Raw genomic sequence first — 25240 nt, forward strand, 5'->3', positions numbered from 1 at the left:
CCATGTTTTTTCACCATGGGCCAGTGTAGCTGGCCAGGCTGGAAGTACCATGAAGATTCTTCATGTCTGGGAAGGTATTACCTATAAAAACACTATGGACAACACCATGTTCAGCACTGCAATCCCTGTTTCTCTGGAAATCACTGACACACTCGGGCCTAACCCTTTGCATTGGGACACAAGTCTGTAGAAACACAATTCAGAGAAACCATCCAAATAAGGTGGAAGCTGCTTAATTGGAAGTGATGAAATGAGACAATTGTTTGGACCTAAAAGTCTTCCATCCAGGGAGCTAAGTATCTAACTGCTGGTTTGGAACATTTTCCTTACTATTCAAAGCTCATAACCTAGCTCTGGAGACAAATCCTGAGAGGGACTTCCATCTTTGGTGTGAAGGAAATGGGCAAGGAGCTGGTGATTCCTAAGGGTCTGGTGTCTTACAGGTTAACTCAGCCACACAGATGTGAAAAGACCCAAATTCAAACATGCTTCATCTGCCTGAGAAGTAAAAAAATTCTGAGTGGTCTTTTCCATTTCCTGGATGTGTCCTCAAGATCATTCCTTTGTCTTTTAGAGGAAAAGGCTTCCCATCTCTGTCTCCCTGCTAAAAGCTGTTCCTTGACTGGGACTGCTGAAGATAGTACCCCTTTCTGAGTATAGCCATAAGCTTTCATATAGCAACATCCTCAAATAACCATCTCCAGGTAACTAGAGGTCTCCATTTCATTCTGGCAGCTTGGATCTGGCCTTGTTTATACTTGGTTTTGTCACCTCTTTTACTGGGCTACAGAAATACAATATACGTGGCCTGCAGCCACCAATCCCCTGGAAATGCCAGTGCAGAGTACTGCATGTCTGTTCAGTGACAGGCAGCTCTGAGCCCCTCAGAGCTGTTCCTGCCTCTCTGCAGACTTCTCTTAAAATTGTATAAACATCAAAAGCTGAATTACCAGCACTTTAGCCTAAACAAAAGTTTTCTGAGAGCTCTGTGATACAGTCTAGTCAACAGTTTTTCTACTTAGGCAGTGAAATTTATTCCCAGAGCTAAAGCTCATGAGCGCAGAAGGCAAAGCCCTGGGAGGTGAGCCAAGGGCTCAGGTGATCTCCTGCAGGGAACACTCTCACAAACATCTGTTCTCCCAGCACAAGGTGCAGATCTCTTTGAGTAGTTTTTCTTAACTAATGTGTGCTGTTGTCTGTATGGTCCAGAAATAAGACTTCCAGAAGAAAAGCTTTCTAAAACAAAGCATTGCATTGGTCATTTTTCCAACAAGGCTGCTGTTAGGACTGGACCCAAAGGAGGACCGCTACACAAATAAACCAGGAAACTTCTTGGGTATCAAAATGTTAGCTAGATCCATGAAATCAGAAACACATATTTTAGTTATGGTGTGTTCTCTGGTATATGTAAAGGACCATTTCTGCATCGAAGTCCTTTCCCTTCTGAGCAGGAATTTTATCAATAGCTTAGTGAATGATCTTTCTTTAGGTGATTCTTATGCTTATGGCATTTGAACATCCTAAAAAAAAAAAAAAGACACAGTGAGATTGTGCAATACACTACTGCTGTCTCTAGAAGATGAACAGATTAATATTTTTCACATTTTTATAGAAAACCTCTCTCAAATTTCACTCTGGAAATGTGTGTTATGGGATGCTATGCCTGCTTTTTAACTATTCATATTGGATTTAATCCACAGTTATTGCAGTTTTCATGAACAGGATGAGAATTTGTTTAAAAATTACCAAACTTACCTTTAGTGTGTGGACAAGCCTTCACACTTTTGCTTTGTTGACTAGCATCCTTTGTGAATGCTAAAAGGTTTGCATAAAATTTACTTTATAATGGAATAGAGTAACTGGAAAAAATAAGAAGATTGCTGGTATCACAATGCAATTAAATATTGGAAAAAAACTCAAGGGGAGTGGCAAGGACATTGACTAGTTGTGAAAGAAGAAAAACCTAATGATAATTATGATCTGAAAGAAATCAAAGCTCACTTTCCTAGAGATGGAAATTGAAAGCAAAGATAATAGAAGTACGAGTAATGACAATGGGCTTCTTCAGGCAATGGGACTAATATCAGCTTCAGAATCCTTTAGAAAGGATGAAAATATCTCTCAAGTACCTTTTTTATTGCAATTATTTTTGCCAGTCCAAGTCTTATCACTAATGTTTATCTTTAATAATTGGAAAAGAATGAACACTTGTCTAGAAAAGCAATGTTCTTCAACGGACATAGTGAAAGATTATTCTGTAGTCTTTAACAATGCATATTTTCAATATACTAAAGATGTAGGGTATTTTCACAAAAGACAAAGAGAATGTTAATTCTTTCTTGCAGGCTTAATATGTTTTTGGCTTAATTTCTTTCTACAACAGTAATGACTGATCACGTTCTTCATTTTTTCGTGTTATTCATTATCTGACAGCTGCATGTTTTGTCATATTTTGGTCCGTTTTACTAGAAATTATTGTTATAAAAAAAAGAGAGAATTTTATTTTTTGACACTGCTGGCATCAGTTGTGAGTTTCAAAAAGAGCTGAGAAATCTAGTGCACAAAACTGGAAAAAAAGATCTGTAAATAATAAGCAAGTGCAGACACTTCAGCATTGACAACCATGGCTAAAAATGTTATTATTAAACTGTAAATAATTTTCACTTCAATAAACACAATTCATTTAAAAAGCAGACTTAGAAATAAAGCACCATCATGGCAGTGTTATCCATCTCTGTATTATCAAAAAGTTTTTTAATTAGCATAATATTATTCTTATTGACAATCAAAAGAAACTTGTTTTCCTTGAGGTAGAGATGGATCTCTAATTTTCTGTTAGACTATGTATGAGATAGAAAAATGCTTTAATAGAAATTTCTGTTAAAGGTTGCAAGAAATTTTGGAAAATACAAATTTTTTTTTGGAAAAGCACCATTCTCATTTCAAATGAGAATATCCTTCCCTGAATAATAAGCTGGTTATTAATATGCTGAAGACATACATGTCAGGCTCTTAAAATGTGGCAACTTCTAAAGGTATAGTCAGTTACTCTGAGTTACCCTCAGCAACTCTGGCCAAGGTGCAATTCCCCCAGACCTGACTCCAGACACCCACCCCTACTAACCTCCTCTGCATCCCAAGATTAGAACAGTCAGAATTTATTCAGCACAATGTATCTGCTTGTTCAGACCTGGGTATTGATCTGTGCTAACAATGACAAACAAAGTGCTCTCAAAAGGAAGGGTTCTCAGGCCAGACAATTTCCTAGATTTCCTTTTAAGAATGATCAAGCAAACACCTACAACTTTGTTTGTTGTAGGGAAAGCGGAGGGGCAGGAACGACCTGCTTAGAGAAGACTGGTAGGGAATTTGCTAATTTGGATTTGAAAGCAGTTTTGATATAATAGCCTGTATAATTCTAAAAAGAACTGTTTTCGGTATCCAGGTAGGGTAGGGAAAAACATACTGACAAATACTTAAGTATTAGTCCTGCAATTTAAAATGTGTGTTAGATTTCTTTTATCTATTTACATACCTAAGAATGTAAGATCAGATCAAAAGTTCAGTTTACTCAGCAGATGAGACAGAAGTCCTTATTGCTGCCCAAGATCGACCAGTGTAAATGCATCAGGAAGCATATCAGAACTGTTAAAAATATAGCCCAAAAAACTTCTCCATACTCCAAGCATTTTCCCCAGTGAGGGGACAGTTTTTGCATCTCTGTAATTCATCTGCCACTTCCTGTGAACCCAAGGCTACAGACAGTTTGGAAATGGACTAGAGAAAATAAATTCAGAATACCATAGAAGCAACCTGAAAACTGTGTCAAGATATATGTATCTTACAAAATAATTGTGCAGTTTCATCATCCCTAAAGTATATACCTATTTGTACTGGTAATGTGTTCTGAATTGAGTTTCTTTTATGTTGCTGCATGATAATGTTCACTTTTCTGTATATGAGTTGCTGTTACAGATCTCTCTAAAAGGCTTTCACTGTCTCCCTAGGCTACATTTTGCTACAAAGCATTTTGCATATCTTTGTGTAAAGTAGACCCTGTCTTAAAAGATGAAAACCATTGATTGGTTCAATTCTCAGATGTTAAACTGCTGTTCCAGATATGTGTGTTCTGCATTTTTCATTTTTGCGGCTTCCATTTCTGTTATTAATGTTCTTTTAACAATCTCATCTTGTTTTACTTAGGCTGATCAATGCAGCAATAGCATATCCACCACAAAATAACATTTTATAATGGAAAGAAAATATTTTCCATATTATCCAGATGAAACAATACTATGTACCACCAGGGAATAGTGATGTTCAATTATAGTTCTTTTGCTTATTGCAGAATTGTGATTGGGTTTCAACTTGAGTTGAAAAATTTTAATACAAACTTACCAACTATATTTTAAAAGATTGAGAGAGAACTTTGAGCCACAAGGCTAGTAGAAACCCCTGACAGAAGTGTAGCAGAAGAGAGGCTTGCAGCTCTTTAACTTATTCTCTTAAATCAGAGAAAATCTGAAGTGAAGCTATCCATGCTACTTTCATGAAAATCTTCATTTGTGCCCTGTCTATGGAACCTTAGGGAGGTTCTCACTCTGAGAAGAGGGGGCATTAGGAAGGTATCTCACTGGTTGGAGCATGCTGTGCTTGAGACAGAGTAAATTCCTGGCCTGGAAAATGAAAAATTTTTCCAAAACTCAGTTAAACCCACAGCATCAGAACTGGAGGTCCTGCATATTTTTCTGAGTGAACTCAGATCTACTCACAGCTACTGCTATTCCAAGGAGACAATATAGCAAGTCCAGCCAATGTTCATGACCACAGAGACTTCTCTCTTCTGCACGCTAAACCCCTAAAATAAAATCAGTTGGATCTAGAAGTGATTGAATTTATAGGAATGTATATTTTCACACTAATTTGGTAAGGTAGAATCTGCACTGCTGAAGTTTTTAAAAGCTGAGTAGAGTAACCGCGGTTAGTCTTGTAATTTCTTTTTTTCTATTTTTTCCTCCTTTCACAAAAAAAACCCAACAACAACAACAACAAAAAAAACCCAAACAAAAACAAAACAAACAAAAAAACTCCACAAACCAAAAAACCATCTAACCAATCAAACAAACAACAAAACCTACAAAAAACCCCAAACTATTAAATAGATTCATATGGGAAAATATTTCTTTGATACTAGTCAAAATTAAAGATTTTATGTATTGCTGTTTGTATAAAATTTTGCCCTACTAAGAGGTCTACAAGTCTTGCCTGGAATTTTTCTTTATAAAAGTACACTCTATTAAAGGCAGATTGATAAAATTGATTATGAAATTTAAAAACTGAAATTATTTAAATGTAATTTAAAATTGGTCCAATAACAACTTGGTAGGCTAGAATCCATAAAGAGAAGCTTGCCAAGAAAATTTTGTGTTCCATAGAAGGAAAATAAAACCTGGTTTTGATTACATGGTTCTATCTCTGATGCGTTTGGGTTAAGGGTTTTGCTGTGTTTTGGTTTGGTTTTTGCTTTTAATCAAAGTGTAATTAGCATTTATTTTACATTTCAGAACCTAGGTACCAGACTACAGTCTGGGAATGAAAAATATAGTCTTAACATATTTTCATACTAGGAATAAAAATTAATTTTATGTGAAAAATGTCTCGAATTGAAGGTCTTTTAATACCTTCCCCTTTTAATTCTTTCAAAAGCACAGTCACTGAAATTCCACCATATAAAAGTCTGTGTATGGTCTTCCTGAAGGATGCTGCTTACCGGACAATTAGTCAAAGACAATTGCAAGTACCCCTCTTCCCATAAAAACCTTTCTGATAAGATATTACTTTCCTACTTCAACTGGAAATTAAAACTAAAGAAGAATAAAAAAAATATTTAGGCTTTAGAAAGAAATTAAAAATGGTTGTGCACCATGTCAAGTTCTATTTGCCTTGGCTGGAATTAGCCACAGCCATTCCATTTACTTTCTTTTCTGTTTTACCTCAGCTCTTTGGGAAAAATATTTTTTTCCCCTATTTTCTTAAAAGACAATTTTGTATTGAAATAATTTGTGATATTACATTTTTAAGAAGCCCTGGTAGATACACAAAAATGCCCAAATATATAATAACAAATAGAAAGGTCAATAACACCAATCTGTGATTTGGTGACAAAATGTTTTCAATAAGTACATAGTAATATAGCGATACACTTCTAGTCACCATTAATTGCTTAAGCTATTTTATTCTATAGCAGAAGGAAGGCTGTTTCAAACATAGCAATATAGAAAAATATGTACATGTTTAATTATCTTTGACATAATGAGAAAAAGAGGACTGGAAAAAGTTCAGTTTAGAAAATTGGAGATCAAGAAAGAGTGACTCATAATAAAATATATAGTCATGCTGGGATGTTTTGCTGTTATGAAAATAACAAGCACCCTGTCTGCAAATGCCTTCCTAACAATGCATCTCCCTTACTGTAGTCTTGTAAAAGCAAAAATAAGATAAAACATCACCGTGTTCTCTGTATCTCTGATAGCAGTTTAGTGATATCAAACAAAGTACGAAGTGCAGGAAATAAAGGCAACTAAGGTGAAGAACCTGAACTTTGCTGAATAGCTTTAGGACCCATCAATGTCACTTCACAGCAAAGTTCACAATTTAGAAGATGTCATGGTTTGAGATAGCCCCAAAATCTAATTCCCTAGCTCCATCCCCCCTCCCACATCTCAACCTAATGTGAGATGGGTTTTTCCAGACAGAACACACCAGACTCAAAGTGGGGGGAAAGGGAATATATTACTATGACTGTACAAATAAATACCATATCACCTTATACACACGATCACAAACTATCTCTACCATGACATATGTATTTACAATGATCAGATCTCTTCTCCCCTCCAAATAAAAGTCCAGGAGGGAAAGAAGGACATTGTAATATATTCCCTTTCCCCCCACTTTGAGTCTGGTGTGTTCTGTCTGGAAAAACCCATCTCACATTAGGTTGAGATGTGGGAGGGGGGATGGAGCTAGGGAATTAGATTTTGGGGCTATCTCAAACCATGACAGAAGAACATGTTGGTTTGGGTAAATATTCACTAGAGCAGAGGGTTCGGACCAAGAAGAATGAGAAGTGATGCTGTGTGAGCCCTGTCAACAATAGTGTCATACAGCAAATGAAAGAGACACTGTATAATTCTGCAAAATATAAAAGAAAGAAAAAAAAGAGAAAAAAAAAACACCTTTATTCTCACTCTAAATTCTATTTTTTATTTCCAAAGAGAAGGATAAAGAATTCTGAAATGATACTTAAGAGGCACTGTGGCCTGGTATCTCATGCAGTGAATGAGCACACCAACTGTTCAGCATTTTCATCAATAAGAGCAATTTGTCCCTGTTGCATTTTCAAGAAAGGTCTTACAACACATAACTTCAGGAAGCGTTATTATGTACCTCAGCCTGAAGTTTCTATGAATCCCCAGAATAGGGAAAGATCTAAGAAAACTGTGCTACTAGCAAGCTGGTAGAGAAGTCACCTGAGTAAGTCATATGTGTCACTCGGACCTTCCAATACTGAATGCCAGTATTAAAGGTCTGTTACGCTGTCTTTAGGTCCTGGATACAGGTACAATACACTAATTTAATTCCCCAATTAAGTATTTCCTGCTCCTTTTTTCTTTCTTTTTTTTTTCCTGTGATTTTTGGCTGTTGCAAAATTTGTTTTGGTTTTGTTGTGGATTTTCTTTTCATCCCTCTAGAGTACAGCTACGTGATCTATTAGTAGTTAGCTAGAAGTTGCTCTAGCTTCCTTTCTTCTCCTTCTAGCCCCACAAGAATAACTGTCACCCTCACCAGCTGGTACTATCTGGATTAAAAATAGACATCAGCTGCACAATTGCAAATTTCTCCTGAGGATACCAACAGCAAGAGAGTTGACTAAAATTCTTCATACAGACAGCATCTAAAAACACATTAGAAATGACATCTCTCTCATCTTCTAAAGCTCTTAACACCACTCACTCTTGCCTTGCCCTCAGTGTCTATTTCCACCAACTCTTCAGCTGCCTGCTACCAATTAGTGTTGATAACCTAACATGGATATAGCCCCATTAAATTTCTAGCAATGGCTGTAAGAGTTTTAACTGCTCAAAAGCAAATCATTAGCCTCTGGCACACCAGGACTCTGAATTGAACTCATTTTCCTTTTCACACTTAGATATTTATGAGAGAAAGAATGTCAAAGCATTAAGGGGGTATAGTGCTGTCTTACCTGTAACAGATTATGAAAAAGACAACCACCTGGTAAAATTTCCATAGAAAAAATGCTTTTTCATTTCACATAAAATTCCATGTGCTTAATTATACCTTTAAAATACTAGATTTATTAAAACTACATTCTATGCTTACTGTAGTATTTAAGCAGAAACAGGATGGCTTTAAGTATGAAGGGACAATGTGGAATGTCAGGGCTCAGGGTTAAATTCCTTTGCTGAGTTTGTGGGTTACATTCAGTAAAGCATTCTTGTATTTCAAATGAGAACAATAATCCTTTTTTTTTCTCACTTTATCTCTCATATAATTGACATTTTTAATATGGTTTATTGGGCTTTTTTAAAGGTATATATCATTTATAAGATGAAAAGTCAGCAGAGAATAAGGTTTAGGGCCTGTTTTAACAATAGCAGAACAATAGCCTGTTTTAACAATGCTAGTCACCACTTTATCCTCTAATGAAGCAAGATGCAGGGCTGCGCTTTCCCACTAATAGAAGAAATGTAGCCCTCAAAGTTTGAACCTCTGTGTTACAGAGATGGGATATTTATATTGTGTTATAACCCCATGTGGTACCTAAAGTAATTAATGTTGTCTGAGGCTCCTAAATGCTATCATAATACAATACAACTAAAATAGCTAAGAATAATGCCATCTATTTTACCATGTTAAAAAAAAGGAGATAATGAACAATCAAAATCAGAAACACAAACACAGACAAAGAAGGGAACCAGGACCAGGAGAATCTCCTCATTCCCTACCATGAAGGGCTGTGCTCTTCATTCACACTGATGTAAACCTTGCAAGTGCTGACACACTATTTCACATGGATTCAAGGGACTGTAATTATTTTCTCCCATCCTGATCTTCCTGGAGCTGGAGTGCATGGCCAGTACTGTGCTGTCATTAGACACTGTCAAATGCTGTTAATGAAAATTAGCTGGGTGAGGGGTGGGGGGAGCTAGAGCCCAGACTATGTGGTCAACAGGGATTTTCAGTAAAGCTGCCTGCAATACTGATCCTCAGCTGATTATGAGGGTCTGCCTTGGGTCAACAATACATAGATATATCAGCCTGCTAACAATATAGTCAACTGTGTCTCATTTGAGCATCTTGAAATTGTCAGTGAGAAGACTACTAGCTTCCCTTCTTGAAGTTATTTAAAATAATCACCCTGCCTGTTCTGTGTACTTGCACAAGACCTGAAGTCTAGAGAAGTCAGCATCAAACAGTATTCATATTTAAGGAAATAAAGTACTTATCCATTCAAAACCGGAGAAACACAAGGAGAAAGATAATTTATCATGTCTGCTTAATAACTTAAGAAAACAAACAGTGAAATATGGCTTTTAAAATACATACTCTTTTACAATAATTTAATAAACCATGCTGTCATCTCATAAAGAATCTGGATGGTTGCTGTGGTGACAAAGATTATCCTTGTTGCTGCTTGATTCTGTCATTTTTCTAAACAAAAACTCGTAATATTTAGGATTTATAAACAATGTGTCATTGATAGAGATAAATTACATGCTTTAAACTGGCCATGTAAGTCTTCTACGGTATTACAGCCACTTTCTCAACTCAGCAATAAGATATGATATGATTACTAGAAAATTAAGGCTATTTGTCATGAAAGATGAAGCAGAGAGTATCAGAACTCTCAGAACAACAACAACAAAAAATATCCAATAATCTAATTCATTTCCTTATTTTAAATATTTTGAAGTTAGCAAATAGTCACTGTTTTCTATCTTGTGAATTAATCCAGAACAGCTTATATTGAGATGAGATTTATTTGTGCTGGGAAAATTTCTGTTGCAATATAGCAGAATTGATGTGTTCCAGGCTGCAATATTTTATAATGGTTCAGACTATAATGGAGCGTTTGTAAAGATATCTTAATTATGGGATGCTTTGCAATATATAAAAGCATATATGCACACACTAGTGTATTATGAAGACGTATTTAACTTTAAGGAATTTGTGTATGGTTTTTTGTATGTGTGGTATCCTAATGTAGCAGGGAGTTAATGAGATTCTCAGTGTAGTTGTCTAGAAAGTATCTTTTTGTGCACCATACTGAAATATTTGTGTAAAGCAAGCTTCGCTGCTGATACAATGTGAGCCTGATTTAGACAACCAGTTGTACAGTCATCGCTCCATACATATTTTGCAGTCAAACTAGCAGTAAATTTCCTAAACCCACAGTAATTTTGCAGCCGTTTTTCATTAATTTTTTCAATTAAAAAGTGTTTATACTTATTTTTTTGAGAAGAATACAACTATCTTCTGTGGTGAGACACATACAGATGACAAAAACACAGTGGAGCTGAGGCATTTTAAGAGAAGCAAGGAATATGTGTCTGTGTGAATGCCTCTGCTGGAAGAATATGATTTATCACTTAGTGGGTTATATTCATTTCTGTATGTAGGGTGACCTCTTGAAGTGGGTGAGATATGTCTCAACTGTATGTAGCAATGTAGAGGAAGTGACTCAGCCTTCATTAAGTCCTCTGAGTCAATGTTTGGAGGCAATCTGGAGCAATGGTATGGAGAATTTCTCAGATGTGCCCAGAATTAGGGAGCAATCCTCCAGCTGTTCTTGTCTTGCACCATTCCTACCACTTGTTACCTAAACTAGTTCATGCGTCCATTTAAGCAGAAGAAATGTCAATAGAAATAAAATATTCTCACATAGATGAAGAAAGAAAAACGATCCAGATTCAGCTGATATACAGTAAATCAGTAAAGTATATTTCTTCCTAATCACAGCCTTTGAGGTTTATAGAACAATAAATGAACTACACACCCAGGCTGAAAAGAGCAAGATGAAAAATGAATAAAAAGTCTCTTTAGCTCAATGACATCATATAACTAGCTTAGTTATGCTGCCATGCACTAGCGACTAACAGTGGTATGTATTTTACCTGTTCTTACTCTTTATCTTGGTGAAATAACGTCCTCTATGTGAAGAAAACATAGGCTGATACCATAGAATAGTTATGTTTTTGCAAACCAGACACAATCATTATTTCAGATGTCAAATACTATCTAATAAAAATATTCTGTATTTATTTTCAAGGACCTATGCAAAGATTTGGGAGGGAAAGTTCCATTTTCTACTGGGTTTGTTTGGCAATGTACATCCTGTTATAACCTGAGAAAATAACTAAGGTTGTAAGTGGAAGATTTCAGTTGTCTTCAATAGGCATTAAAGTAGCTCCTTAAATCTTAGATGTAATATGCATAACTTTTTTCTGTTGGATTAACTTTGGGGTCAGTGTTCTTCTTATTTAGGCCCTGCAGACAAAAAGTAACACTGAACAACAAGGAGGCACCTCCCACAGTCTAGTGAGATCTGCATTTGCTTTTGTCAAGAACAAATATGATCCAATATTTTATACCAGTTTCCTACTGCAGGAAATATATGCACAATACCATAAAAAAGGCCCTCAGTATAGTCTTAATGAACTTATTATACACCTTTTAAAAATACCCTTTAAATTTTTACAACTACATACCAAAAGGGCTATGAAAGCTTGATTTAATTGTTTACTCTTTCTAAAATTCAACATTTTTCATTTTCAATATTATCCTGGTTTTGGAACAATAAGGACAGTAGAAAAATACTTACGGAGGTATAATAATTGATAATTTAATATCAATAGTATAGTTGAAGATTTTTGTTCAAAAGAGATGGCAAAAAAATTGCAGATAAATGCTGTAGCTGCTTCCTCTTCTAACAAGGTAGTTCTCAGTGCTTTGGTATACAGTATGATTAAAATGTCATTCTCCCAGATGATGATCCCTAATCTGGAAACTTTTATCTCTGTAATTTGTAGAGAGCATTGAGTCTAGCTTTTATTGTGTGTTGGAGACACCAGCTCAGTATGTGAGCTTTAAAAATTTTATAAAACATACCAAAAAGAACATTTTTTCCCTTTCAAAGGTAATTTGGAAAACATACAATGCTGATCTTGGTAAACAACTGAAGATACATACAGAAAATATTTAGTAAAAGCACATTTTTTCTGATTCATGACCAACATGTTTCTGTTTATAGATCAGTAAAACCTCTTCTTGCCTTTAAAAGTAGCTATATGGCTCAATTAAAAACAGAATAATTATTAGAGATGCTCAATGCTGTGATTTTTATCCATATATATTGTCTGTGTATATATATATAAAATTGAACGATACTGTATGTATGCAGATGACAAAGCCATGGTTCTGCTATAATAATTGAAGCATTAGCACTTTTTAATGTTTTATTATGAGAATGCATCTGATATTTTTGTGTGTGAAAATTATTTTGAAATTAATAAATCTGCATTGCATTGTTTTCAGAAATTCAAAAAGAGGAAACGGAGAGACACGAAAAACGAACACTGACAAAGGGTAACTTTGTTTTTTTGTCTGTTTGCCTACATATATGTATGTAATATACAGTGTCTTTGTTAACTACATTACAAAAACGTAGCTTAATGTATTGTAAAAGCATCCAAAGATCAGTTGACACTGACTGTAAAAGATCAAAAATTTCTGTATATCTTAGCAGTAACAAAAATAATGTAATTTTATGTTTGTGTGGCTATATTGTAAATGCAAATTCTTAATAAGATTCTCTCAGGCCAAACTTTTCCAGTAATCTTTTTTTCTAGCAAAAGTGCAAAAAGTAGAGTGTTGATGAAAATTCCTCTGGTGCAAAAGGCATGAAGTGTGTAGGGCAAGGAAGAAAGTAAGTTTATAGGCCAGTGGGTGCCATCCAAGTTAAAAAGTCATAGTAAAAAGTGAGCCAGGTGTGTATCAGAGATAAGAAAGGCCTCCATTTTAAGAACCTACTCTTTTTCAGGCTGTTTAATCTCTTATAACTGGCACTTTCCAAAAATCCACAGAGGAACTGGTTTGGACTGGTTTTCAGAGGTCATGTAAACAAAGAAGTTTCCCTAGGATGTGTGCAGATTTTTTGCCTAAGAAAGCTCTCCTGTAAAGGTTAGGCCAAAAAAACTTGATGAGCATCCCTCTGATGCACCAGTGCTGTGCTTGGTAATGGCAGGAGGAAGCAAGGAGGAATCTTATTAAACGTAGTAGTTATACACATACACTCTCTCACACACAATTACATTCATTTCTATATATATTCTTAGTATGTTCTTATAGTATTTTACACGTCTAGAGCTAGCTTACCAGTTCTGTGTTCATCAGGGTCCTCTGGACTGCCTAGGACTGCTTCCCAACTACTAAGTAAATCATGTTGGATCAAAATGAAATTTTAGGGTACCAGTGGGCTAGCTAGGCAGTAACAAACTCAGATCCATTAGCAAGGGATCCAGTTATGGTCTTTTCAAGCACAGTAATCTAAAAAAACAAATGATGTTGCAGTCTTGACCAGAACAGCCAGTACCATTTCATATATATGGAATTACACTGGTTTACATTAACCTTGCAGACATGATTACTAAGAAGTTGTAAATGCCAAAAAAAAAAAGAAATGTTCAGGTGTCATTAGTTAAGTCCCTTTATGTATGTGCCTGATAATGCAGTCTTTAAGGACAAGACAAATAGTTTTTTTCTGTGTTTTGTTTTCATGTTTAGTCCCAAAAATGCTACTTGTACATAGAAGGATCAACTACTTAAAAACATTCTGTCTGGCTTCAGTCTAGAGCAGGATAAAGGCATGAATCTTTAGGGGAATTTTACTGTTGCCTTCTAAAATACCTTCAGGAAATATGTACAAACATAATCTTTTGTTGTTATTAATAGGAAAAATCCAGAGGTAAAATGAATGTTTTTAGTAACAGCAAACAACAGAAAGAATTTCAGTTCTCCACCCAAACATGTGGGGACAATAGTGTTTTAAAAATAATTTAATTATATATATTTTTTTAATAGTCAAACCCTTTCATTCCAAGTCCCATAATTTACAAGGGTGTTCCATCCATAAGACTCATTTTGGAAAGATTGAACCGAAATATGAAGAATAGTTGTAATGACTAAAAATCCCAGATGGAAGTGGCTGAAATTATGAGATTCTAACAGTATTGAGAACCAGGCAAACTTGTGCCTTAAAATTTGCTTTTAATTAAATATTTTGAAAAACTACCAGCAATAATGTCCATCTCAATTACTGTAGTAAATTTAATCCTGGAAAGAAGAAATACTGTGAGAAATAATTCCACGAAGCAGTTGGTCACGCTTAAGAACCCTGATATCAAATTATGCAATGATTATGTGTACACATAACCACAAATTCACTACAAAACAGGTCTTTCCAATTTGGTATTTGATGTATTAGTACTTTCACAAGGGTCAGTGGCACCCTGGACCGTATGAGCAGGAGTTTGGCCAGCCAGCGGAGGCAAGGGATTAATTATCCCCCTACACTAACCTCTCCTGAGACCACATCTAGATACTGCCTCCAGTTCTGGGCCTCCCAATTCAGGAAAGACATCCATAAACCGGGGCAAGTTCAGTGTGGGGCCACTGCAGTGGCCAGGGCTGGAGCAGTTGTCCGCAGGGGAGAGGCTGACAGATAGTGCTGTCTCAGCCTGGGGCAGCTGTCTCTTAGTCCATCATTTTGTGATAGTTTGTAGATTTTGCAGGACTCTGAGCTGCTGCTGAAGGCTGTTTAAGAAATAGGTGTCGTAATTATTATTGTTGCTAGCAATGAATAAGCTATGACTGTGCCTTATGTTGTCAACAAGTAAGAACAATAATAAAAAATATCAAGATAAAAGTATATGTAAGTTCTGTCTAATGGAAGGTCCAATGATAATTTCTGATTTTTATGGAAAACTAATTGTCCTGCATTTCTGGGAAATAGCTCTAATTACAACAGGCATTGAGAAGAAATGGGAAAAGTTTGATTTACCATGTGGTTTTCCCCAAAATCACTTCACTAATACATTGCTGTTGGAGTGAGATAAGGAAGAAAACAATATATGATGGCTACCTCTGACAGATATATGTTAAAACAGTGATTTTAGGACAGATATGCGTGTGCCTCTGGGTTAACACTAGTCACACTGGGGTTTTTACAGGAAGTATCTCTAAATTCAGGCTGATTTGACAAATAGAGTCCAGGCCCTTCAAGACTATTTCATTTACTATACATAGCATAATGGCTTGTTAATAAGGCTGTACTGATAATGGAAATATGAAACATGCCAGAATAAAGCTCTCTGTATTTTAACATATGGATAAAGTATGAGATTATAAATACAAATATAGTTTGTCCCAATAATGTAATTTGCTGTAGCTGGAGGACAAAGTATTTGAGACAGCTAAATAGATAAATAGACCTGGACCATATAAATCCATAGCATGTTAGAAACCTACATAATTTGACCAAGTTAGCAAATTAAATGGTGTATTTTTGGCACAGGACTGTCTAGCCTGATTTCTCAAGGTACAGCTACAAACATACCTACGTTAACTTTAAACTAGGGAACATGGTACTGATAGTGATGTAGCTGTGGTTTCCTTAAATTACTGACTTGGACTTGGGAGTCTATGCCCCTCTCCAGAAAAAGCCCCTTTTTTTTTTCAGTGTTCCTTCAAGAAGAATTAAGTTATAGCCATCTACAGTTACTTTACTTCCGAATGAAAGCATCTACACAGAGATTTAATGCTCTCTGACTAATGCACTGTAACTTCATTGTATTAGTTCATTTATCTTAACTTTCCTGAGAGTGCTGCTCTGTAGACAAGCACTTAGTCAGTTAGCTGGAGCGAGCAATCTCTGCTTCATGCTTACTGCACTCATCACCTAGCTTTATACTAAGCAGCAGACTTAAGGCTTACTCAGATGGAAACTATTTTTACTTCCCTTCGGTATGGAACTAGTGCCTACTTACTACATCTCTTATTTTTGCACTTTCTGTTTTGGGGTGTGGAATGACTTTGTGGAGAACTTTATGGGAAAAAAACTAAATCATATCCCCCTTTACTATGTCTTCAACTTGATGCAAATAAAATCTATATTGAAATCTGGAAAATCCTCTCACATATATGCTACGTTTCTTCTTTTTTTTTTAGTTTTATGTGACATAGATAGCAATATTAACTTTGGAATGCATTGTTAAATTACCTTTTAAAATTTTCCATAATGAACTCCTATTTTAGATTATTTATAAATTTATCATACTCCAGTCACCGAGGATGAAATTTCTCATGCTCATCTTTTTGCCTCTGGCTGAATTTTCATTCAAAGACATATAAAAATGTTTCAGCAATTTCCAAAATCTAGGTTAGTGAAAATTAGGTTGGGGTGTTATATTTTTTTCCAGTGCTAATAACAGTTCCTTCTGAGTTTATGACTTTTGGTATTTGCAAAGAAGTACGAGAAAATTTCTTTTAAGTTGTGGAAAATTTTTAGCTTACGCAATTATTATAATTATTATTATTATTATTATTATTATTATTACGTGTTTTACTTATTCTTAATTTTTTTCTGGATGAATCCAGCATCCTATTAACAAAAGAGAAGAGGTGATCTTTAAATTAAAAAGTGTGTCATAAAACAAATAAAATTGTTGAATTAAAGTCGAATGAAGAGGTTTAGCTTCAGCATTTTTCAGCTGAAGAGTGTGTGGCTGAGCAGCCTTAAAAATATTTTTTTATGCTTTCTTGTTTTCTTTTTTTTTTTTTCTTTTTATATATATGGAAAAGAAAATCTGTTCAAGTCTAATTTGTTTCACAGTATGGCCAGCCTGGCTTATTCTAAAACCTAATGCTTGTACCGAGTGCTGCAGGCTTGAAAAAGGGCATGTATTAAGCCCTTTACAAAGAAATAGATATCCAAGTGACAAAATCTGGAAAAGATCTATAGACAATAATGTATTTTCTATGACAGAATTTTTAGGACTATATATGAATCTGAACACAAAAACATTTCAGGGGAGAGTTAATATGCTAAGAAATATCATATTTATATTTGTCAGATCAAAATCTTCAGTGCATTTTGGTGGACTTATGATTGAAGAGTCAAAAATGGCCAGTCATCACAGCCCTGAAACATGAACACTTTAATTTTTGGCAACACCTGCCCTTCCCAAATTAGGGAAGCCATAGCTCTGACAGTGTCCGTAAGAGGTAATGGTAAACATTACAGTCTGAGATTAGCAACCTCTGAGGCTATGGGTATATCAACACACAGGATAGGGCTCTTGAACTAACTAGAGATCACCTTCGGTCTATAACTGGGAGGAGAAAAATAGCTTATGCTTATGCCAGCCTAGTCTCTGCTTATCAACATTCCAGGCTCCCTGCCCAGATACATCAAGGTTTTTATTTCTCAAGAAGGGGACAACTGATGCCTTCTCCACGGTTTTAGTTCTAGTCCACACCAATATTAATAACTTTATACACCTTAGTGCTTTATACTGCTTTGAGGATGTGAAGGAATCTTAAATTTTTCTGTCCACTTTCAGATCTGCTGACACTCAATTCAGTTAGCGTCATTCAAGGCTCATTTTCTGGTGTTTTTTGTTTTGCTTTGGGTTTTTTTCTCCTCAAATCATGCCCACAACAGTCTCTCTTACACAAATAAGATATCTTGCGGCTAAAAACAAGTTTTCTGATTACAAGTCTGTTCTGAATAGTTCATCTGTGTTTTTTGGCATAGACACTACAAGGGCTTTTGTCTGAATGTGCAAAAGCTCATATTTCACTTACATGGATCATCACAGAACTGTTGTTAGCAAAACTGTTCTGTTGCCCCAGCCAAAACTGACAATACACTGGTTTGAAGTGTTTTGCACAGAGCCAGCATCTGCTAATACAAATGTAAGATGTAAAAGCATGCTACAATTTCTGCAAAAAATATTCAGTAAGTTCTACATGGTATATATAGAGAGGAGAATGATTTTTCCTTGGTATGCTACTAGATGTCCTAAAGCACTTGAATGAGTTACAGTCCGTAATTCATTCAATAATACATTGCTGGTACTGCTGCATTTTTCACAGTCTGCTTTTTTTTAGTGTAAATTTGCTGTCCACATTTCTAAAGGCTTTGAAAAATCTCCCTTCAATCTCTTTCGACTGTACTGCTATTTGTTATCAACAATAATTTACCTGTTATGACTAGAAATGTATTTGGATAATGCAAACACATATAAGACATAATGAATTTACTGAATGTTCTGAATTACTTTTCTTACGGACGATGACCTATTTTTTAGTGCAGAAATACTTAACAAATAATGCTTGTACTTCTGTGAAATGACGTTCACTACAAAACTGTTAAAACAAATGGATGAAAAAGCATTAATATGCCTGTGTATAAAGCTCACTGTTGTCTTTTAATCAAAGTTTTGCTTTCTGGGGTTTACTTGTGAACAGAAACTTGAGTATTGAGAATAAAATAATTTTTCCGTGAAATTGCAAAATTCTAGTCTTTTAGTAGTACAAGTTGACAAGGAATGACAAAGAATGAAATGTCTACCTAAATCATTAGGATGTGGGATGTGCCTCTACGTAGGCAATAGAGTCCATAAGGACTCATGTTTGCCCGCTTCTAGCAGGACATGCAGTCGATTGTGTTTAAACAGCTGCTCTTCTTGAAGTTACACTGATTAAAAGATGTTTTCTTGTTAATCTACCCTGTGACGGAAGTAGCAGCTAAAAATAAAGAAAAAATAGCATAGAAAGCAATATGCTGGCAGGTTTTATGGTTAAGAATAGAAAGCAATGCTGTCAAGGACTGAAAATAATTTCTTCTGTCAGAAATCTTAGAGCCAGGTGCTTGTGTAATGGGACCAAAACAGATCAGACAGATTGGATTAAGGTTGCTGAATAATCATTTCTTTCAGAAAAATATAGTCTAACATCTGAAAGCTTATTCAAAGAAAAATATTTCTCTTGGACCTGGAATTAAACATTGACATTAAGAAGGTTTATATATCATCAAGTACCCATGACTCAGAGCTAAAATCCATTATTTGAATTTACAAATGCTTTTCCTTGATAACTTTTGTGAGATAATAAGGGTACGTAATACCTCTAGATTACAAATTTATTGTGAGCTGGGATGTATTTATTTATTTATTGTTTGTTTGTAGCAATTCAGAGAGATAAACCTGAAAAACAAGAAAAAACTGAGAGGAAGGAGCCCCTAAAGGGTATGTATTCAACATTTTATATTCTTTATCTTTTTACCAGTGGTTTAAAATAGTCTAATCTATTGTCTTAGACTGTTCTTGTAGATCCCAATTATGCTTAAGGACGGAGGTGTTGTGAAAGCCAGCTGGAAGGAGAACAAGGACTTTAAAAGCACTTTGAATTCATCACTGCACAAGAAGTCTGAAATTATATCTGGAGATTAATGAATAATTTTTATTGCATTATTAACTTATGTCAAAGATGTCCAGAGCATAAATAGGTGCCTTTTTTATTCTTACCAGAGAATCACAGAATATTTTGAATTCTTGAATAAATCCAAACATGATATTTGTCATTGAGAATACTCCTAGAAAAATGTAATGAGTAAGTTACAATATACTGGACACGGTCCCCGGAGATATTCTACTTTGGAGACCCTCCTTAGAAAAAAAAAATCCTTCGGATTCCTTTCAGAGACATTGGGGACAGGTTTTAGAGAGATTTATTAATTTTCTGTTGGTGGTGCATGCCAACAACTGATTAAGATCTGCCTGTTGCAGGAGTCAGAGTCAGGATACAGCTTACTCTTCACACATGACTCATGAGTTAGCTCTGGGTTCGAAGAGCCACAATCTCCCCATTGCCTTTTGTGAGGGATACTGTAGCAAAATGAAACTTTGTTGTAGGGTACCTAATTGTCGAAACAATTTAAACCTTCTGAGAACATGTCCTTTGCAACAAATGTGGCTAATGTAGTCTTGGGCTGGAGGAAGAAACACATTCTGGAAAAGCAGATAGGCCAGTGGTCATAATAAATCACTCAAAAAAGGGAAGACTGAATATCCAGCATTAGTAGACTTATTCAGGCCAAGAACACAAGTCTCACAACTTGAGTGAATGTACATTTCCTGAAATCTGTACTTGACTAGTCCTTTCTAGTGAACTCTGACTAAAGCTTTCCCATTTTATGTAGGTAACTCAAAGTGCATTGAGTTAACAAGACTAAATTTAGAGGTTAAGGGTAGGCATATAAATTTAGGTTTCTGATGGAATGAATATTTATTACTAGAAAACGGAATGGTGGTAACATGAGGAATTTTTTCTGAAATTTTGAAAAATGACATTGCAAAACCAATAATGTCCAATATTAAAACAAGAATGTGTCTTTGGGAGTTCGGTTATGTGCTGGTTTAAAAGTTAACCAGCAGGGGGAATGAACCCAACTCAAAGGAGAGATTATAAGTCAGAATAACAATTTATTAAAATAATACAGTAAGTACAATAATACAAACAAACAATTGGTCTCAACCCACAAAAACCCAAATGTGTAACCCAGTACCCTGGGGCCTGAACAAAGTGGTGTTCCTTGGGCCCTGTTTGAGTCCAAAGTAAAGGGAGAGGGGAAGAACCTGCTGGTGGGAGAGCTGCTGCAGTCTGGCCAGAACTGGTGATCGCAGTCCAGTGGTGGTCTAAGTCTGGTTGAGAGCGATGAGATGCAGCCGTCCTCTGGATCCCACGAGTGGGTTCCAAAATGTTCCAAAACTCCAAGATTATATATCCTCCAGTTCAGGCAGGAATGCTTGGTACTCTCCTCAGGGCGGGGAGTTCACAAAGGGTGTGAGGACAGAAACATCCTCCTATCTCACAGGCCTCTTAACACCTAGTTTATAGCCTGAGGAGTCAGGCTCTATGGGCAGAGGGTGCGAATAGTCTATTGACAACAATAGTCTAGTTTCTGGGAAATGACATGGAAGGCTATAGAATACAGTTTTGGGTTACACCCACCATGCTCTATGGGCAGAGGGTGCGAATAGTCTATTGACAACAATAGTCTAGTTTCTGGGAAATGACATGGAAGGCTATAGAATACAGTTTTGGGTTACACCCACCATGCTCTATGGGCAGAGGGTGCGAATAGTCTATTGACAACAATAGTCTAGTTTCTGGGAAATGACATGGAAGGCTATAGAATACAGTTTTGGGTTACACCCACCATGATGAACTGATCTCAGCTGTCCTAACTAGGACAGGTTATTATGTGGAAAACAGGAAACTCTTCAATTGGATTTCATAAGAGAACAATATTTAATGTTTTTTTAAGTTTCTTGGAACAGGAAAAATATTATCCCATCCAATCTCAGACAATCAGTGAAGAAGAATAATGACTATTATACACAGAATCACAGAATATGCTGACTAGGAATGGACGCACAAAGATCATTGAGTCCAACCCTTAGCCCTGCACCCATTCCCAAAAGTCACACAATATGCCTGAGAGTATCATCCAAATGCTTCTTGAACTGTCAGGCTTGGTGCTGTGACCACTTCTCTGTTCCAGTACCCAACCCTCTGGGTGAAGAACCTTTTCTAATATCCAACCCAGACCTCCCCTGACACAACTTCAGGCCATTCCCTTGGGTCCTGTCACTGGTCACCACAGAGAAGAGATCAGTGCCTGACCCTCCACTTCCCCCGACAAGGAAGTTGTAGACTGCATTGAGGTCTCCCCTCAGTCTCCTCTTCTCCAGGTTGAACAGTCCAAGAGATCTCCACTATTCCTCATGTGGCTTCCTCTCAAGTCCCTTCACCATCCTCACTGCCCTCCTGTAGATGCTCTCTAAGAGCTTAATACCTTTCTTATATTGCAGTGCCCAAAACTACACACAGTATTCAAGGTGAGGCTGCACCAGTGCAGAGCAGAGTGGGACAATCCCCTCCCTGGACTGGCTGGTGATGCTTTGCCTGATGCCCCCCAGGACACAGTTGGCCCTCCTGGCTACCAGGGCACTGCTGACTCACATTCAACTTGCCATCGACCAGGACCCCCAGGTCCCTTTCCATGGCACTGCTTTCTAGCATCTCATTCCCCAGTCTGTATGTACATCCAGGATTGCCCCATCCCAGGTGCAGAATCCAGCACTTTCCCTTGTTGAAATTCCTATGGTTGGTGATTGTCCAGTCCTTGAATTTGTCAAGGTCTCTCTGAAGAGCCTCCCTGCCTTCAAGGGAGCCAACAGCTACTCCGAGTTCTGTATCATCTACCAACTTGCTTAGTATCTCTTCCAGTCCTGCTGACTTTACTTGCCATAATTCCTATTAATATTCTGTTTACCTAATGGCATTTTGTCTTAAAGTTAACATATTAGTTTTGTTTAGTGAAATACTGTCATAATTGCTTCTGAAACACTACTGTGTGTAGAGACTCTCTGTATTCACAGCACTAAGAAACATTGCTTTTCAGACTGTACATTAAATTTCAAAACAATGACTATGGATATATGTCTTTCCAAGTCCCATTTCACTGTAGTGTGACAGGGAGACTCCAGAGACTGCATCCCTGTATTTCAACTGCTTATTTTCTGCTCTAAACACAGATATAGATAATGGAGAATGTAAATAGCATTCTATTCTAATTTATAATCAAATTCTGTGATGAAGTTTAGGAAAGTTATTTAATGGCACAGGGAGTAATTAGAAGGGTCTCAGTCACTTAGGAGTGACTTGGTCAGCTTTGTCAGGAACCCATTTTCATGTATTTCATCACTATATTGCTGAAAAAATGCGAAAGCTGGAATATTCCCTACCATTCTTCTTTTGCTTCCATTTAGATATGGAATTCATGGTACTGTAATGAAAGTTCGTTATTTCCTCATGTTTGTCAAAGGGAGTTTTCCTAAGCTTGAATGAAATCTTCACAGGAGTTAAAGCTAGCTTGCAGTTTCACAGCTGACTTTTCTGAAGTGTTCTAAAATCTACATGCTTATTTTTAATTTTCTGGAAAATTATAGAGTAAAATTTTAGCAAAATGAGTGTAAAATGTGCTCTGAGTGGACAGCATAATGCAGTTTCCACTGTCATGATGTTAGTCTTCACTTTTTTTTGCACATACTGGGCATCTAATTATGGTTCTGAGATCATCATTGCCAGGGACTGATCTCAGCTGGTGTCCATTACTAGCTATCCGTATCCATTACTGGTTATCCATTTCAAGTCATCTGGCAAGTGATAGATGCCTCATTTGTGCATGTGATGCTCTTATGCTCCAGGATCCATTCCAAGAATTTTAAAACCTATGTCTGACAGAGTAAGGAGTGGACAGGGTGAAGTCCTCTTTCTATTGCAGGCAGCAGCATTTACTGTGAGCTCTGCCTTAGTCCTCAACAGTTTTCTGAAAATCTCTCTTCAGGAATTGACAGACAATTGCAAGAGATGATGCTACTGTAGTAAACAACTGAGGCATGTTACCATGGCAGTAACTTGTTAGCCAGAGTTGGCTCTTAACACCCATGAAGTGTGATGTATGCTATGCAAATATGCATGGGATAGCTCAGGAGTAACACAGTATGCCATTTTGTCTCCTAAGGCTTAGGAATTATTTTTGATTCCTAAGTTTTTCCACTTTTTTTTTTTAATATATGTAACACTTTCTTTCCTAGTGACACATAAAGACAAACTGGAAAGACAAGAAAAACCTGAAAAAAAGGAAAGGCATGCAGGTAATTATTTAATGTCAGATTTTATTTCACATTTGGAGATACCCCAGAACTAATTCTCTACTCAATTTCCATTTATGTATCCCCTTGATTGGAAAAAAGAGTTATAGAATAATATGAACAAAAATAATGAGATTATATAAAGTTTTGTGGACTTACAGACTGAGCAGCATTTTATATTCGTCTTGCATGTTTTTGAGGTTTTTTTCTGAAGGATGGAGATAATATATTTTGTACTCTGGATTAGTATAATCTCATGGTAATAACTGAGTGTTTCCAGCACTCACAATAAGTATGGTTGCTAAGAGACTATGGTCATCCAAGAAAAAAACACCTAATAGACTGTAAACAAAGGTAATGAGGCAGGCCATGAGAAAAAAAAAGGCATTTTAAATACAATACTGTGTAGGGACATTTCAAAGGCATTGAATAGGGCAGGATTAATTCTTTCAGTATTTACTTGCAATAAAAATTATCTAGCACTGTTTTATCTTCCACAGTTCTTACTTTCTTTTTAAACACCAACACAATGCTCGTGCATACATTTTTGTGTTCTTAATATAATCTTATATATCAGAGTCAAACAGGGAGATGAGTGTTTTCACACATGATCCCTGTAGGGAATATGAGCACATGCAAATATGAGTCCTGCATACCTGTGGACAAGTTACTGTGTAAACATTAATCGCAAAAAATTAGCAAATCAGAGCCCACACAGAATATTCCAGACTACCCACCACTCTGTGACTACTGTGCAACTCAGGTGTATTTTGAAACCCGAGCCGGAAATCTAGTCACTACAGTGTAGATAATTTGAATTTGTAAAGTGGAAATTAAAAGCAAACAAAAAGCCCCAAAGAGCATTAGTTATAATGTCATTGCAATTAGATCTGTAATTAATTATAATGTTAATCATTCATAGCTGGAAAAACTGTCAGTTGTTCTGTGGAGTTCAGCAAATCCTTCAGATATTAACCAAAGTTATAAACAAGAAAGCTCAAACATAACAATAAACTAAAATTAACCAATAAATTACATTATACAAATATATATTAAAGAAAAAAGAACCCCTAAACAACATCCATAAGTATGACTCTTCTTGACTAATTTCTTTCATGGGATTACAGTCGAGTTAGAAAGGCCACTCCTCCCCCAGCCAATGGCAAAGACCTCAGGAATGGTAGAAGAATTTTTGAAAGTTCGAATCTCATATTTTGGCATCAACAGCAGACAGCAGCAGCTAAATCAATCTTTCACATTCTTTGCATGGATAACCCTGGTGCCTAGTTGTGTTTCTTCATCTTTTTTTCTCCTCTTTCTCTCTTAAAATGCAACTTTTCTCTTCCTAAATGGCCGTTAATAATGTTGATTTTTAT

The 25240-nt window shown here is 36.2% G+C and overlaps 1 protein-coding gene across 10 annotated transcripts in view; it reads left to right on the forward strand.

Annotated features, from left to right (window-relative positions):
- Positions 1–25240, forward strand: part of TRDN (triadin) — a 224279-nt gene that overhangs the window by 46235 nt on the left and 152804 nt on the right. For all 10 annotated transcript variants that reach the window (XM_051792113.1, XM_051792115.1, XM_051792118.1 and 7 more), the window contains 3 exons: positions 12619–12669; positions 19332–19391; positions 23808–23867. In XM_051792113.1, the coding sequence (XP_051648073.1) occupies positions 12619–12669; positions 19332–19391; positions 23808–23867 (171 nt within the window). The remainder of the gene's footprint in view (positions 1–12618; positions 12670–19331; positions 19392–23807; positions 23868–25240) is intronic.

This window comes from Manacus candei, unplaced genomic scaffold (genome assembly GCF_025592945.1).
Source record: "Manacus candei isolate 608988 ecotype Guabito, Panama unplaced genomic scaffold, ASM2559294v1 h1tg000034l, whole genome shotgun sequence".
NCBI lineage: Eukaryota > Metazoa > Chordata > Aves > Passeriformes > Pipridae > Manacus > Manacus candei.